Raw genomic sequence first — 18,391 nt, 5'->3', positions numbered from 1 at the left:
TTATGCTTTTCCCCCTAATTTTTATTTATTTATTTTGAGTTGCATTTTAAAGGTGCTATAGAAAACATGTTTGCACTTTATTTTACAGTATGTGTACTTACAGTGTACTTGCCTAAAAAGTACTGTATTATAAGTTACTTACACTTAATACTTACTTATAGTTAACTACATAGTATGTACATGTGAAGCAGGACTGTAAAATAAAGTGCTACTGTATATTCATTTTCTATATGCATTTTTCTCATTGTTGTTCCCTATTATTGTTTTTATATGCTTTATTCTCTGAATAATGTTTATATTTTTGAACTGCATTTTATGTATAAAAGGTGCTATAGAAATAACATAGTATGCTAGAGTATTCTCCTTACTTCACATTAACTAAAATGTCATCTTTGAGGTCCAAATATCCAACTAATTACTCATCATCTGCCAAGTTTCTAAGCATTGATAATGGTGACAACATCACTGCAAAATCTTTATCCCAGGTCATGAGATCATAGTTTGTGAATCATTTCATTTGAAAAGTATGCTTTCACCACTGTACCTTAGTTATTGTCTTGTACAGAGAAGTGAATTTGAATATTGCAGTAGAAAAGCAAACAAATGAGGTTGTGAAATGGGTTTGTGCCTCTACAGGGATGTGCTGGACTTTGACCTGACTGTAATTGTGTACAGAGTCAGATCACACCTATTGACACAGGCATAAACTATTAGAAAGGCTCTGTCTCATTTTAAATGTAAAATTAAAAGCCGTATATTTTCGTCTTCATTATATAATGTTAAACATATGAGTATTGAGTAAATAATCTCAGTGCATTTAACTAGGCCTATATATTTGTTATTGATATCAATGGGGGAAAAAATTCACAACTCACCTAAAATATTGCATCATCTCATGTTTTCAGATATTTTGCATTTACTACAGTATAAATTCTGTGTTTCATGACTTCACATTTGCATTATTGCGTTTCCTTGATGATTTAAATGCTAAGCTGCAACTAGAGATATTACATTTGTTTTTACAGACATAACAGGCATAATCTCTTTAATGTTGTGAACAATCTTTCTTAAGCACACCAAACTTAATTTGTTTATATTCAAGGGGATTTACATGACATTTTACTGCACAATTGAGTCCAAAAACAACTTTGAGTAATTACAATTAAAAAAAATATGTTCAGTGGCTTCAATATCAATTTTTCAGAATTGACATGAGTTTTCTCCAATATCAAATTTTGATTTGAGAAATTCTTTAGATGGGTATATGTCATTTATTATTTTAAAATGAAGTTCTTTCACTTTAGGGAGACTTGGAAAGGTAAGATAATTCATTCTCATTTCCTTCACCTCTTTGGGGTTAAAATATTTGAAAACATAATATCGTCCTTCACCTCTTTGGGGTTAAAATCTTTGAAAACATAATATCGTTTAATTCTATTTGGATGAAGTTTATCAATGAAGACACTTCTAATATATTTGTTGTTACATTTGTGATCGCTAATAAACAATTCTTTTACTTTACTTTATTTACCTTGAGTTTGGAGTTCCTTGTCGTCACGACGCGCGACGCGGAAACACCGATGACACAAATAGTGTGCGCCGGAGTTGACAAGCGTCTGTTGGTGCCAGTCACAGAGATGTCAATATAACTGTAACGTTAGTCGTATTTTCTCCGATGAAGATGATCAAAAATCTATGATTTTTCTTTCGTCTGATATCAGTGCTCACCTTTAACACACGTAAGGGAAATCAGATATAAAAACAGGGTGTACACAGATGATTGTGCAGTGTCATAATCCGTGTCAAAATGATCAATAATTCATGACAAAAACCAGGTGGATGAAAAATGTGGATTGTTTACACTTTCAGTCTGTCTTTTAATACAAGGATTTTCGATTAAAATAAGGTATGTGCCCGCCATATCTCATATTTACCTAAATCCTATTTATATTGTCTATTATATATAGCATAATACGATCATTTATCTATTCCTAATTAATTAGGTATTTATACAGTAAGCATCTAAAAATTAGACAACTGGCATCTATAATATATAATCTGTATCTATAGCAAACGGTTGTAGTTGTTGTCTTTTCTATTATATGTTAGTTGCTAAGAAGAACATAATGTTGCCATGTTGGCTACTATTCAGCTTGGAGGTAATCAGGGTAACATGTGCAGTATTAATCTGTTCAGAGTAAATTGGTTAATGTAAATGTGAATAACAGAAAGTGATGTCAGCATCATTTTATGCTCTTGTGATTCAGTCGATGTCGAGAACAAGCGTCGCCCTGGAGGACGAGGAGAAGCAGAGATGCCCTGCTGGTGCCGATCCACCCATCTTACCAGAGAGGTCTGTATTAAAAGTTGTTTCAACATTCACTGTAATATATTATAGTTTACTGTATGTTTGCAAACTTTAGTTTACATTTCAGACTTGTGCATTCTGACGTTTACCCTCGCAGATTGAATTTGGAACCATCCGTCAGCGCTATGGAGACAAGCCCCTCCCCTTCTAGCAATGGAACAACCCTCCTGTCGTTGCCATGGGAGATAGTTACCCAGATAGCCTCACATCTCCCAGCACAGTGTGTCATTAATGTGCTGCCGCAGGTAAGCATTTTCAAATTCAAGAGACGTTTAGAAGCCAAAATTGACATTTTCTTCTATTCAGGGCATGCTTCTTTTACTAAATGAGTATGTAGTTCTTACTAATATTAATACATTTTATATATGATTAATAATAATAATACATTTTAAGAATCTTTGCTTACTTTTATATGATAAACAATTGTTTTTGTGCTCAGAGATCCTATAAACCTTAAACCTTTTGGTTTTGAAAGTTTGGGGTCAATAATATTTTTTAAATAATTTTGAAAGAAGTCTCTTCTGTTCACCAAGGCTGCATTTATTTGATCAAAAATACAGTAAAAACTGTGAATATTGTGAAATGTTATTACAATTTAAAATAACCGTTTTCTATTTGAATATATTTGAAAACATAATGTATTCCTGTGATTCAAAGCTGAATTTTCAGCGTCATTACTCCAGTCTCCAGTGTCACATGATCCTTCAGAAATCATTCTCATATGCTGCTCAGTAAACATTTATTATTATAATTATTAATGTTGAAAACAGTTGTTCTGCTTCATATTTTTGTGGAAACTGTGATACATTTTGTTTCAAGATCCTTTGATGAATAGAAAGTTCAAAAGCACAGCATTTATTCGAAATGGAAATATTCTGTAACATTGTAAAGGTCTTTACTGTCACTTTCGATCAATTTAATGCATCCCTGCTGACTGGAAGTGTTAATTTTGTTCAAAAAACACCTCTTGAACTCTTGCTGTTCATCTGTGTTTAGGTATGTCAGACGTTGGGAAAGCTTGGCGAGGATCGCTTGGCGTGGCAGCTTCGGGCTCAAAAACTCTCGGGTCCCGCAGCATCTTTCCCAGTCGGGCCAAAGGAGAATTTTGATTGGTCCAAGGCATGCTTGGAAATGGAGCAGCTGATTGGCTGCTGGACAGGGCATGAGAATCAGGCAGAGAGACAGGAAGAGGCAGCTGGTGGGGTGAACAGTGAGAACTTGGTAGAGATGCAGCTGGATGCCGATTTAAACGGTGCAGCGGAAGCAGGAGAAGAGAACGTGCAAGTTCAATCCCAGAATGCCTCGGATAGTCCCCATCTGATTGAGTCATCCAGCACATCTTCACCCTTGGAGCACATCATCCTTCCCTCTGGCCACATTGCAGATGTGAATTGTGTCCTCCTCCTGGGTGGAGAAGAGGCGCTGTGTGCCTCCGGCTCTCGGGACAGAAACGTGAACCTGTGGGACCTTCGAGAGAGTCCCAGAGGCAAGCTGATGCACACTCTAGCGGGCCGCGGGACCATTAGTACCCACCGGGGCTGGGTGTGGTGCCTGGCCTCCAGCGGACCTCTGCTGGTGTCTGGCTCGTTTGACAGCACCATCAGGCTCTGGGATCTTGAAGCCGGAGGAGCAGAACGGGGACTCATCCAGTGCAAAGCTGCTGTATTATGTCTGTCCTGCGAGCAGGACACGGTGCTGGCCGGGTCACATGATCAGAAATTAAGCATCTTTGACACCCGAGGTGAGTCGAGAATATATATTTTCTTAAAGCACGTTCCTGGTTTTATCGTGGATGATTTATTGGTTGTGAATGATTCACATGTGAAAAGTGTTGATTTAGTATTGTTTATATACCATTGGAGTATTTGTTAATATTTTGAATTAGCTTTTATTTTTATATTGTCAGTTTTCATTATAATTTTAGTTTAGGTTTGGTCATTTTGATATGTGCTTTGACATTTTTATGAGTTTTTTTAATTTCTCTATTTAGACTGGTTTTTATTATATTTCTAGATAGCTTTAATTTATTTGTATTTCAGTTTTAGTTTTAGCAGTTATAGTACTTCAGCCTATTTGTTTCAGATAGTTGGCAAGGCAACATTTCTAATTTTTAAGTTTTTTTAAGTATAAGTTAAGTATATTTAAGTATAATTTATAAGTATAATTTAATATATAAGTATACAACTATAATAAAAATGTTATATATATATATATATATATATAATATTTGTATTTTATTTCATTTCATTTCAGCTTTATTTTAATTACCGAAAATTATTTGTAATAGTTGTAGTTTTTGTTAATAATAGCAAAATTGCATATCAATGATTTAAAATTAGTCAAATTATTTAAATATTTATTTCAATTAATATTCATACCTAAAACACTAAATTTAGAGATAAATGACTGTCGCAATGTTTAATGAGAAAATAAGTGATTTGGGTTGTTTATGACATGTACAGAGGCCCCAAAAAGTATTTGCACAATTAAGCTACAATTAGAAATATATAAATGTATTTGCATTAAATAACAACATATCAAAGCTTCTGTGCTTTATAACAGAAAAAAAAAAAAAGCAGAATAAAAGGATCATGTGACACTGAAGACTGGAGTAATGATGCTGAAAATTCAGCTTTACATCACAGGCATAAATTACACTTTAAAATATATATATTGCAATAGAATACAGTTATTTTAAACTGTGAACATCTTCACAATATTACAGATTTTACTGTATTTTTTATCAAATAAGTGCAGTCGTGGTGAGCATAAGAGACTTTTTTTCAAAAACATAAAAAAATCTTACCGTCTCCAAACTTTTGAATGGTGTATATTTCAACACACACATGTTGTGTACACTTTAAAGATGGCTGAATACCCTGTGAAGTCCACTCAGACACTAGCAGTCGTTTGTAACTGTATTTGCTGACAGCTCTCATTCATGTGATATAGCTGCAGATCCATTGGTCAAGAGTCTTCGTCTTCACGGTGATGCTGTGTTGTGCCTGGCGTCTGATGACCAGTACATCTTATCAGGCAGTAAAGACCAAACTGTCGCTCTGTTCGACCGCAGGGCGGGAAAACTCCTGCAGAAAGTTAAGGTATACACACACACACACACACACACACACACACACAAGCTACAAATAAAAGAATAAATCACACAACCCTAACAAGTGTCTGTTACAGTCAGCTAATGCACTTCTCTGCGTCCTCTTCACACGTCTACAGCTGAGGTCGTACCTGCTGTCTCTGTCCTACAGCGGTCGAGAGGTGTGGGCCGGGGATAACCGTGGACTCGTGCACACCTTGTCCATGCACAACAGCTCCCTGACGCACATATCCCAGTTTAACGTCCACAGGTCACTGGTCACCGGCGTTCACTACTCTCCTGGTGCTCTGTACACGTGCTCCTCTGACCGCACTATCAAGGCAAGTCTTCTGTCAGTTAAAAAGAGTTTAGTGGATCTTTATTCAGGTTATTGGCAGCTCACATCTCTTATTGGATGCAGGTCCACCTTCCATGTGCTCCACCCAAGACACTGTGCACCCTTCACCATCAGGCAGGAGTAAATGGGGTATGTTGACATTTTTACCCATGATTCATCTCTATGTTGATTTTTTCTTTTTCTTTTTCTTTTTTTGTATATTCAAGTGGTAATAGAAGTGGGCGATATAACCAAAATCTTATATCTTATACAGTAGCATTTTAAAAAATATTGTGTCAGTTAGATATTTTGTTAAGAAATGTATATTTTTTGCAGCAGATATGCATTAAATTGATCAAACATGACAGTAAAGGCATTTATAATATTGCAAAAGATTTTTTTTTTTTTTTTAAATAAATGCTGTTCTTTTAACTTTTCTATTCAACAAAGAATCCTGTAATAAAAGCATCACTGTTTCCACAAAAATATTAAGCAGGATAACTGTTTTCAACATTGATACACTGGGAGGGAAAAATGGTTTAGGAACATATTTCACTCAGAAAACGCTATTAAATTACACAAACAATTACAAAGAAATGGCAAGTAATTGTTACCAAGAAAATTGTATTTTCAATACATTGAAAATTTTGAAGAAAAAATTTATTTTGAAGAAAAAAGTTAAATGTTTTTTCTTGTAAAATGCACTCCAGTCATTTTTTGTTTTTATTTACAACTTTGAAAAAGTTCTTAATAATAAGAATTCAGTTTTTGATTCTTAATATTAAGAAATGTTTCTTCACACTGAAGACTAGGGTTGGGATTCCGATTTTGATTATCGATTCCGATTCTTATCGATTCCCAGTTTCGATTCCAGTATGGTTAAAAAAAAAATAAAGTCAAACATTTAGATATCAAACATATTTAGCAAAAATATTTAGTTGCAGCTGAATACCATGAGCAAAAATCAGCCGGCTACATAAAAACTACTACTCGATTAAGAGCTGTTTGTGTACAAAATAGAGCTGCACGATTCTGGATAAATTGAGACTTGTTTTTTTTTTTAAAAGGAAGCCATTGTTCTCTCACAATTCTGAAGAAAAAAATATTAGACCATTCAACACAATCTCATGGAATTTATGAATGGAATGATTCAATGACTCAAAGATTTACTTTGAGATTTTCTTTACTGGATGAATCAGTGTTTTTGAATGAATCTCTTGAATGAATGATTCAAAGACAAATACATTTTTAACAGACCCTTTTCGCCACCTAAATAAAAGATACAGGAATTGCACACAGGAATTGATTGGCGGAATTGAAATTGAAATTTTACAACAAATATCCGATTCTGGAATTGGAATTGCTTTCGATTCCCAACCCTGAAGACTGGCTGGCTGAAGTAATGGCTGCTGAAAATTCAGCTTTGCATCACACTAATAAATTACATTTTTAAATAAATTACAACAGAAAATAGTTTTAAATTGTAATAATATTTTTCAGTATTACTGTATAACTGATTTTATTGCATTTTTTTAAATCAAATTAGATCTGTTCATCACATTATGGTTATTTTTTCTGGGAATTCAAACAAAAACGTTTATTTTAACGAAAGAATTTCATAAAATTTTATTAAATATTATGTCAGAAATCTATCTATCTATCTATCTATCTATTTACAAAACCAATTGGTCGAGTCGTGCAGCTATACTTTCTCTTTGTTAGTAACTTGCACCTTAGTATTCAGGTGTGCATTAACTTTTTTGTCATTATTTATTACATAACCATGTGGTAGTGCCTAGTTTTGATAATCCATTGAATTAAATATTTTTATCTAATGAAAGATACTTAATCTCATTTCAGTATATACTGTTTTTATTTAGAATTTGATGGATGCAAACCAAAAAACTGTGATTATTCAAAACAAATGAATTGTCTGGAATCAATGCAAACAGAGCTTCACATTATATAACACTTGAATTAAAAACAAAAGACTGATCACACATATGCACTATAAATCTGACTGGATGAGCCACGTTCAAAGCCATTACTGTATGTCTCATAAATACTTCTGTTGGATGATACCACTGTTACTCTTTTATAAAATCATAAATAAATGATTTTTCTCTTCTCAGTTAAGTGTTGAAGGAGGAACGCTGGCCATGGCTTCTGGTGACATGAATGTGGAAGTTTGGAGGCACAGATGCTCAGAGTCTAAAAGCATCTGATGGCAGGGAACAACAAGAACCAATCAGTTCCTCAACTCTGCATTTCCAGGAAGTTATCAATGCATTATGCTTTAATTGGTTTAATTTTAATGGGAAAAAGATGAAAATGAATGTTTTAGGTGTCTGACACATGTTTCTAAGTGATTCTAGAAACAAAAATATGACATTCCTAGTTTTCTGTCATTCTTCATGAAGGGGTCGCACTACGACTGCACAGGCAGAGTGCAAAACATTTCAGTGCCTCTTAACACAGGAACACCTTTTGTGATTTGTGTGATCTTCTCTTGAACATTTCAACAAAATTGATGCTAATAATATACTTAGACTGAAAATACAGTGAATTCTAAAACACATGCAGTACAATACAAACAAATATCTCTGTTTTCAGTATTTAGCTCTCTATATAGTACACTAACTTGGAAATCAGTAAACGTGATTTAAGTTCAATTTGTTTTTGTATACTTGTCAGTGTACTTACACAAGTATACGGTTTACAAATGAGGCACAATGCTTTAAAATGTATGCACTTCACGACCAGAGCAAACTACTAAATATCCTAATTTAAAATGTCTATATTTATGAATTATTTATAGTTATTGCAGACAGTGCTGTTGTATTGTTCTGTGACTGACTGAATGTCCCGAGATCAAATTCTCTTTGATTTTTAAAAAGCTTTATAAATGCACAATTTGATAATTCAGTTGGATTTGTCAGCGTGTCGTTCTTAACGCTGCAGATAAAAAGGGCGACTGCTGCAGACGCAGTTCACAGCAGCACGCAGGTCTTCTTGTCTTTGAACGGGTTGGAGGAGGCGTTGATCCCGGTCAGCAGCGGGTCGGCTCTCCTGTGCTCCTGACAGTACTGAACAAGCTGCTCTGCTGCTGCCGAAATCTGACACACCAACATATGCATGATATGATAGACGTAATGTAATGATAAAATGCTATGGTGAAAACTCTTTCTGACTAACTAACTAGTTACATGTAATGGAATTACAAAATGTAACTGTAATCAGTTAAAGTTACTGAGAAAAATGTGTAATTAAATTACAGTTGCTTATGAATATGTTAATGATTACAAAGGGGGTTACATCTGAATATTTCTCTTACACACGCAGCACACACACACACAGATTTAATTGCTTTCTTTTATAAATTGCATTGACTGCTCTAAATTATGAGACACCAGGAGTTTAGTACACAGAACAGGACACATGATTATTCGATAACTGTTTTATTTGGGTTTATGTATACGATTTTTTTTTTTTTTAAATTAACAGTTTTTTCAAGGCTTTGTTAGATGCCAGTGTTTCCTGTCATAGTTATGCAAAGATTTGATTTCAAAAACAGTATCATAGCTATTAAACTATGTTCTTGTCATGACTTTATATCTGTATTTAACCTCAGAATGATCTCAAAGTAAAAACAGCTGCTAAAGTCTGATTTTGTAGTGGCTGTGCTTTAAAATTCAATTATTATACTCTTAATTTAAGTGATTTTGAAAGTCTGACAGTAATCAGTGTTGAGTACTACTGTAAGGTTAAAACCCTGCCTGCTTTAAATGTTTCAAAATAATTGACAGTTGAAAACAAAAACTTAGAAAAGTGATCAGAAAGTAATCAAATGTAATCAGTTACATTACTTTATTAAAGTAATTGACCACTACTTATTGCATTTTAAAAAGGGTTACTTTGTAATCTGTAAACTATTACATTTCCAAAGTAACCCTCCCAACACTGGTCACTTGGGAGGTATCCTGAGGTGCAAACGCTAAAAGGTACATCATTGTACCTTATGGAACATTTTAGTAGGCTACTTTAAAAGTACACATTAGGACCTAAAATGTACGTTTATAAAACAGATAGTTCCGGTCCTTGATTCTGATTGGTTGAGCTGCATTCAGAGCTGTTGTAAATTACTCTATACATACACTTCTGTATGTTTACTTCTGTGTGTTGCTTGGCAACCACTTTGTTGCAACCACAACTGTTTCTGAGGAACTGGTTGGTGGAAGAATACTGTTTTTATTAATATCATTACACTTTATTTGCTCTGTTTTATTTTGTGACACCTTACTACGTATATGGAATAACCGTTTTATAAAAGCGGGGGCTTCTTGCTTTATTAGTTGCTATGTATAGCCTACACTTTACGTCTTAAAGGTACCATAACTGAGACGTTACCTTCAAACGGTACATTTTGAAAAGGTAGTGCCTCAGTGACACCAAAACTGCATAAAAATCTACACATTTCATGTAAGTTTACAGTAAAATAACGTCTTTCTAAGTGAAAATGTACAAAGCTTATGATGAGCTTTGAATCAACAAGTAGATCGAGTTTGTCTTTTTGGTGGTTGTCAGTAACAGTAGTACTTCTGATTGTAGGATTCTATCAGTTCATTAAATATATGGCATTTTTTTTTATAAATGTAGCCCAAGTTAATTCAGTAAAACCTAAAATTAAAATATTGCTACCCTATTTTTTACTAATCCGTAACCAGCTGCAGTTTTCTTTCTTTCTCTTTTTGTTTTTTAAGGATGGTTTCATGGATTTTTTAAGTGTCTATTGTATTCTATTCTATTCTATTCTTGTGCTTGGAATTCAGTTTTGTTTTTTTGTCATAGCCATATAGCCGTATTTTCATCCATATACACAAATGAAATTACAAATAACTCAAAAGATACACTCTAAAAGGTGTTGTTTTTGTATTATTATGGAGTGATGAGCGCATCTCACCTTGATTCTCTGTAGTTCTGTCTCTAGTCGGAGCTGCTCCACGGCTCTCCTGGCCTGAAGAACATTATTACTGCAGTATACGTCCATCACGGCTGTATCAACATTAGACTTGCACCCTGAAAAACGTGTTTATAACCTTATTTAGGGCTGTGCAAAAAATCAAATGCGATGATCATGTCATGCGCATCTCATCAGTAAAGCCGGTTCTGTGATTAGTAGTAAAAATCCATCACCTGCTTCCATCAGTGTTCACTGACAAGCTACGCAATATTACGTTCATAATCGCAGGCGATTCATCGCCGATAATGAACGCGATATTGCGTAGCTTGTCAGTGAACAATGGCTCTGTGTAGTAGCCTAAATGCTGCTCCATTTGAAAGCGGGTGATGGAGATTTACTACTAATCACAGAACCGGCTTTACTGATGAGATGCGCATGACAATCACATTCGATTATTTGCACAGCCCTAACCTTATTATCAGTTATATTACTTAAACTATCTAATGAATGAATAATTAGGTCTGATATATGATGACTGTAATTTTACCTCAAGAGTCCATCAGTCGTTGTGTAGAGCTCAAATGTTCTTGTTTCAGTGAGGAAGAGTTGGTGTCCAGTTTTTGGAGGCTTTTATATCTCAATGGGATGTTAAACCCCTCCATCCTCCAACACACACACACACACACACTCACACTTCAAAGCTCCTGTGATGTGGTGGAGTTCTGAGGTCACATGAAATGTCATGAAAGTTCAGTAGTATTTGATTTCACTCTGGTGGTCATGAAACCTCCCTTGAATCTGTTTAACTGTGTGCACAGATGTGTTATCATCCTGCTCCTGTTTTACAATGTTTCATAGAAATTGCATTAAATCAAGTATTCTGTAATTTGCCATGTAACTAAATAAGCATTTAAAAATGGTGAATATTCCAAATGTCTAAATGTATCTGCAGCAAATAAATAAATAAAAATGTAATAATAATAATAATAAAAAGATTTATATTTATATGCAATAAATTAAAAAAGCCTGTATAATAGACTTTATTTAGTCAAAATTATCCAAAAACGGATCAGAAAAGAAAATGACTTTGGAGGTCCCACATCTTGTGATATTTTCTTGTTTAATGGGCCTACATTATAAATAATCATACATTAGTATTTAAAAATGTTTTGGGGTTAACCATATATACAAACTACATACCTATGACTAAAATAAATAATTTAAATAATAAATTAATTATTATTTATTTAAATCTGTAAAATATCTTTAAATAGCCTACATAATATATATAATTATAATATATTAACAATGACAATTATTATTACACTAAATATTTTTATAATGAAATATGCTTAAAAATATTATCAAAATATTGATATGTTATGCTCTAACTCAGTGTTTCCCAACCTTTCTTTAGTCGCGGCACCCTTTGGAAATTTTAACGAATTTGTGGCACCCTACAAAATTAATTTTGTCACAATATTTGAATTTCTAACTTCGATATGATACTTTGAAAAGTATAGATATTCGGTACAGCAGGGAAGAACTGCAGAATACACTGTCATACAGATATTTTTAATATTATTTAAAACGTGTACATCCATGGTGGCAATCAGTAGGCTAATTTCTAATGAAGAGACCAATTTATATGACAGATTTTAATGTAGGCTTTTATTCATATGTAAACATTATTTAATTACCATTATAACTAGCTATCAGATGTTTCCTGTCAGCTCGATTTTTGAGTGGACTTTGCTGTTCCGATGAGCATGAACAGTATATGAGTGGAGCGACTGAGCGGAGCGCACGCGCATAGAGCAGGATAATACACAGAGCGTCACACCACTTGAAAGTGAAACCTGAGCGCTGAATCAGGTTTTTTTTCAGTGCATCTCTAATTATTGGCGACATCAGAAATTGATATTATATAATAGCTGCTTTTATGAACATTTTAGCAATTTAAAAATATTAAAAAAGGATTTTTTACACGGCACCCCGGTTGGGAAACACTGCTCTAACTGACGCTGCTTTTGTAACTGTTCCTTTATATGCTGTTCCGGGTCATTTATACGCCCCATTTATACAACATCAATGGCATCATAATATTCCGGTTTTAATTACAATCTTAGCATATACGAAACGTAAGAAGTCCATTCCACTCAACGCAGCAAATCCTGATGTACTGTATAAAGGCGCTTCGCGTTTTGTATTTGGTTTGTACCGCGGCGCTTGCCGTAGTTGTTTGGAACATGTGGATGATCAAGTGTGCAGCGCTGTGAGTGAGATAACAGAATTAAACTACATTAACAAGCCGGGTATTAGATACTACGTAACGGTTGGGGTGAGTGTACTTTTATTTTAAAGATACAAAGAAATAGAAAACAAACATGTATTTATATTTGCGCATTAGCTTATAACACTTCATCAATTATTGATGCTGAAGTGTTTGATCTCAGCACTGGAACTGCGCAGTCTTCAAACTGCTTTCATCAGATGACATACACATGGTCCGTTTGAAAGAACTGTGCTTACCATGATAAAACCATGCCATTCTTTGAAATAAGGTAGTAAATATCGTAGTTATTCAACACCAAGCATATATCCAGAGTATTATGGTATTACCATCTGACACCGTACCTGTGCCCTGGTAAGACTGTATTGAAACAGTTGAAGCCTATGTTGAATTGAGTGTATGCTGTGTTGCTGTAGTTGGGGCGATGATGGCCGACCATCAGGCTGAGGCGCCCTCCGTGGCGAGGGACGCGGTGTTGAAGGAGAGCATCGCTCTGCCGGAGGACATGCCACAGATCAGAGGCTATGACTTCAACCGAGGCGTGGACCACAGAGCCCTGCTGCAGTCCTTCCTCAGCACGGGCTTCCAGGCCAGCAACTTTGGCCTGGCCGTGCAGGAGATCAACAAGATGGTGAGGAACTGACTGTCAGCGCACTGTTGGGTGCTTAGGAAAGTGACCTATTTTTAAACGTTTTTTTAATGTTTTTTAAAGTATCCTATGTTCACCAAGACTGCATTTAGTCATTTTAAAATAGCTATAATATTGTGAAATATAAAATTGCAACTTAGTATAACTATAGGAATGTATTTTTTCAGTGTCATTTATTCCTGTGATCAAAGCTGAATTTTCAGCATCATTACTCCAGTCTTCTATGTTTCCAGCCACCTATTTTTGTGCGCATTTTGGAACATCGCATAAAAAAACGCTGGATGGAAACACCTAGATGCGCACAAATTCTAAAAATGCGCATAAACTACGATGGAAACATTTACCGAATAAATTCCACCTTGCGCATCAAAAATGTCATGTGCACGATGGGACGGGATAACTTGACTAACCCATGGACCGATCTCGTTGCACAGCATCTGAAATGTTGTTTTGGTCGTTCTGAAAAGCCTGAGCAAAGTCTGTGAAATTAGGCCTATTTCTGTATAATTGTCTTACACGACTGCGTTCCCAAACAGCAGCATCCGCCTCCGAAAGCAGTGACCGCATTTATTGTGTTTCGTCTGCTCGCTCTGAGGCGCAAGTCATTTATCATATATGAAAATTATTATATTTAGTGGCTTCTCCTAGTTTTCTTAGTGATATTTAGTGCCAGTTTACCAGGAAGTGACGATTTTGTTCTCTTTGACACGTTGGATGGAAACGGTGCTTTATTCGCAAATGTTTTATGCGATATTCCAGTTTTGCGCATAAGTTAAATTCGAATCTTTGAGTCACATGATCCTTCAGAAATCATTCTAATATGTTGATTTGATGCTCAAGAAACATTTATTATGATCAGCGTTGAAAACAATTGTGCTGCATAATATTTTTGTGGAAAGTGTGATACACTGTTAAAAAAAATTGAGGTAAGAAAAAAAAAGTAAGGAACTAACACTTTAATACAGCAAGGGTGCATTAAATTGATAAAAGAAAATGACCATAGAGATGTGTATAATGTTACAGAAGATTTCTATTTCTAATAAATGCTGTTCTTTTGAAATTTCTATTCATCAAAGAATACTGAAAAAACACAATTTCCACAAAAATATTAGGCAGCAAAAACTCCTTTCAAAATTGATAATAATAAGAACCATTCTGAATAATTGAGCGTCAATAAAATTTATAATAAATGAGCAGTAAATCATAATATTAAGAGTGATTTCTGAAGGATCATGTGACACTAAATAATACTGGAGTAATGATGCTGAAAATTCAGCTTTACATCACAGGAATAAATTACATTTTAAAATTTAAAACAGCTATTTGAAATAGTAATATTTCACAATCTTACTGTTTTTGCTGTATTTTTTTAAATCAAATTAATGCAGCCTTGATGAACATAACAGACTTCTTTTCAAAAAATTCGGTTTTACATGGTTTGATGTTTTGTTATCCAATGCAATGCCATTCAGATATTTTTAACTCTTGCCTGAGTGTCCAAGTACTTTTTGGGGCAACTGTATGTTCAGATGGGACATCAATTACTGATGCATCAAATGTTATAAAAAGTATGATTAAACAATAAACGTATAAGTATCACAGAAACATGCAATTAGTTTGTGTATACTACACAACAACATAATCTCAGCAATCAAATATCAGTTATCTCATCATCTCAGTCTTGTAGCTCTAAGTCATGTTTGAGCTCCAGCACTGATTGTGTGTGTGGTTGGAGTAGATAGAGAAGAGACTGGAGCCGGTGCAGGAGGGCTGTGATTCACATACATCTGCTTCAGGATGCACCATTTTCTTGGGCTACACATCCAACCTGATCAGCTCCGGTGTGCGAGAGAGCATTCGCTACCTCGCACAGCACAGAATGGTACGGCCACACTGTGACTTTGTATGAGCACCATTATGTTTCATGATCTGTATCAGCTAATAACATCTGTCTAGGACGGTCTGCCACTATCTATTCTGTTCATATTAAATGAAAAGAATCTATTTATGTTGAGTTGTTCGAATGTTTCTGTAGGTAGATGTGATCGTGACCACAGCAGGAGGGATTGAGGAAGACTTTATCAAATGTTTAGCACCCACTTACCTCGGCGAGTTCAGCCTAAAAGGCAAAGAGCTACGACAGCAAGGCATTAACAGGTAAGAAAACCGTTCCTCATTAGATCATTGTGTTGTTTATAAGTAATTATTAATACATATAATTATGCTTTATGTCATAGAATAGGTAATCTCTTGGTACCAAATGATAATTACTGTAAGTTTGAAGACTGGCTGATGCCTATTCTGGACCAAATGGTGCTGGAACAAAAAACAGAGGTGAGATTTATTTTATTTTATTAGTCTATTTTATTTTGTTAATTTGGGTGGTTAAATATTTGTAAAAATGCTAATTCTGGACCAAATTGTCCTGAAACATAAACAGAGGTGAGACATTTTATTTTCATTTATTTTTAAATTGGGGTGATGATATATTTGTAAAATTGTCCACAAGTGTGAGGTGTTTTTTTATTTTTAAAGTAAATTAAATTAACATATTAATTTCAAATAAATAAATAAAATAAAATTAATCAGATATTAAAATACATTATTGTTTTTAATTATTTTATTAAATCGGGGTGTTTAAATATTTGTAAAAATGCCCATTCTGAACCAAATGGTGGTGGAATAAATATTTTATTTTATTTTGGACTAAATGTTGCTGGAACAAAAACGGATGTGAGAAATTATATTTTATTTGGGTGGTTAAAGACTTATGAATAATGCCTAATACATACATGCATACATAAAACAAGGTAAAAATATTTTATTTTATTGAATTAAATTAAATTGGGGTGGTTAATTTATATTTGTTTATTCATTTTGCAAATATTTGTCAAATTGCCCACACATGTGAAAATGTATTTTATTTATTTATTATTTTTTACATTTTTTAATTTAATTAAATATCTAAAGAAATGTCCATTATTTTAATTTTTTTAATAATAATAATTAAAACATTTTTTTATTTTTTGGTGTTTAATTGTTTAAGCTTTTTATGGTTCTATGAGTGTAATGCATTTAAATTTGTATTTAAATAATTCAAATAATTATTTAATGTGGCCCAGCATTGATTGCTGTTTTTCCATCAGGGCACACACTGGACACCCTCCAAAATGATCCACAGACTAGGCAAAGAAATCAACAACCCAGACTCCGTGTACTACTGGGCTTATAAGGTAACATTTGAATTGAGCACATACAAGTCACCTTCACCGGCGTCCTTCCTCAAATTTGAATCTCTTAATGACTGTATGATTGTCTTTCAGAATGACATCCCAGTGTTTAGTCCCGCCCTCACTGACGGCTCATTGGGTGATATGATCTATTTCCACTCATATAAGAACCCTGGCCTGGTGCTTGACATTGTGGAGGGTGAGTCGCTCAAGATGTGATGTGGAGATTATTTGACGGTGGCATTTATGATCATTTTGCATACTTCAGATATTCGGCGTCTGAACAGCAAGGCAGTGTTTGCCGAGACCACAGGGATGATCATTCTCGGAGGAGGCCTCGTCAAACATCACATCGCCAACGCTAATCTCATGGTAATCACATGAACCCAAAAAGACACAATCATGTTGAGTCATAAAATGAAATCGGAAGTGTTTCTCATCTGTTTTTGGTCGCTCTCAGAGGAATGGAGCAGATTTCGCGGTGTTTGTCAACACTGGTCAGGAGTTTGACGGCTCAGATTCCGGCGCTCGGCCAGATGAAGCCATTTCTTGGGGAAAGATCCGCATGGACGCCACACCTGTGAAGGTAAGATTAAATCTGAATGATATGACATTATACTCTTAGTAATATGATGATCTGGTAACTGTGCTGTTGTGTTTTGTGCAGGTCTACGCTGATGCTTCTATAGTCTTTCCGCTTTTAGTGGCTGAAACGTTTGCACACAACGCCAGCAGGTTAATCAAGGAAAAGAAGAGCGATTGATGCTTTTCTCTTGTGAAACCTATTTAAACGTTTCACCTCTCCTCACCGTCTTCCCGTTTGCTTGTTTTTCAGTGCAGATGCTTTGAATGCTCTATTTAAATTTATGAAATCATATATAATTATCTATTTAAACATCTTAGTTTCTTATGGTCTTTGTGTGCTTTTGTCTGGCAAAATATGTTCAGAAACAACTATTAGATTGAAGTTGCATTCAATTATTTATTAAAGTTTTTTTACCAATTTTTTTTTTTTTTTTAGATTACCAGCTATTATGTTTAATTTTGTACCTCTTTGAGATGGTACAATGTGTATTTTATTGCATTGCATCCTTCAGTGTTAATGCACAACAGCTTGTGCGCTGTTTGTGTATTTTATTTTATCTGGGTGTTTGTAACTTACATTATTTTATTATTATACTTAAATTGCATGGACAATAAATGAATCATCAACACCTACTGAAATATTGAATAATGTATAATAGAATGTATAATAAAAAGTTTCATTTCTTTTTATTTACTAACACATTATACACACTGCCATTCAAAAGTTTGGGATCAATAAGATTTTTAATGTTTTAAAGGCATGTCTTATGCTTATCAAGGCTGCATTTATTTGATCAAAACTATAGAAAAAAACTAATATTCTGAAATATTATTGCAATTTAAATAATGGTTTTCTATTTTATTATATTTTATAATCT

General features: G+C 34.3%; 3 protein-coding genes across 4 annotated transcripts; 2 read left to right on the top strand and 1 right to left on the bottom strand.

Annotated features, from left to right (window-relative positions):
• Positions 1-1,567: 1,567 nt before the first annotated feature.
• Positions 1,568-8,727, top strand: fbxw9 (F-box and WD repeat domain containing 9). Of its 2 annotated transcripts, XM_016569971.1 has the most exons (9): positions 1,568-1,739; positions 1,870-1,906; positions 2,268-2,353; positions 2,436-2,613; positions 3,365-4,109; positions 5,321-5,469; positions 5,600-5,800; positions 5,881-5,946; positions 7,929-8,727. In XM_016569971.1, the coding sequence occupies exons 3-9, from the start codon at positions 2,271-2,273 to the stop codon at positions 8,019-8,021; spliced, it is 1,515 nt and encodes a 504-aa protein (XP_016425457.1). In that variant the 5' UTR covers positions 1,568-1,739; positions 1,870-1,906; positions 2,268-2,270; the 3' UTR covers positions 8,022-8,727. The 2 variants fall into 2 exon arrangements, with proteins under 2 accessions (XP_016425457.1, XP_016425458.1); XM_016569972.1 differs by having other exon boundaries at positions 1,568-1,906; positions 2,466-2,613; positions 7,929-8,726.
• A 41-nt stretch (positions 8,728-8,768) lies between these two features.
• gng14 (G protein subunit gamma 14) lies at positions 8,769-11,419 on the bottom strand. Its single transcript, XM_016569977.1, has 3 exons — positions 11,307-11,419; positions 10,757-10,872; positions 8,769-8,912 (listed from the first exon to the last, which is right to left on the bottom strand). Exons 1-3 carry the CDS (start codon positions 11,416-11,418, stop codon positions 8,787-8,789), a joined length of 354 nt encoding a protein of 117 aa, XP_016425463.1. The 5' UTR covers position 11,419; the 3' UTR covers positions 8,769-8,786.
• Positions 11,420-12,912: 1,493 nt separating this feature from the next.
• LOC107753765 (deoxyhypusine synthase) lies at positions 12,913-18,146 on the top strand. Its single transcript, XM_016569982.1, has 10 exons — positions 12,913-13,097; positions 13,466-13,680; positions 15,437-15,580; positions 15,734-15,855; positions 15,936-16,032; positions 16,845-16,931; positions 17,022-17,127; positions 17,197-17,300; positions 17,389-17,514; positions 17,596-18,146. The coding sequence occupies exons 2-10, from the start codon at positions 13,474-13,476 to the stop codon at positions 17,689-17,691; spliced, it is 1,089 nt and encodes a 362-aa protein (XP_016425468.1). The 5' UTR covers positions 12,913-13,097; positions 13,466-13,473; the 3' UTR covers positions 17,692-18,146.
• Positions 18,147-18,391: the final 245 nt, after the last annotated feature.

This window comes from Sinocyclocheilus rhinocerous, unplaced genomic scaffold (assembly GCF_001515625.1).
Source record: "Sinocyclocheilus rhinocerous isolate Xijiao unplaced genomic scaffold, SAMN03320098_v1.1 scaffold51, whole genome shotgun sequence".
Taxonomy (NCBI): Eukaryota; Metazoa; Chordata; class Actinopteri; order Cypriniformes; family Cyprinidae; genus Sinocyclocheilus; species Sinocyclocheilus rhinocerous.
Note: the sequence above shows the minus strand (reverse complement) of the source record. Positions and strands in the feature narration are given on the sequence as shown.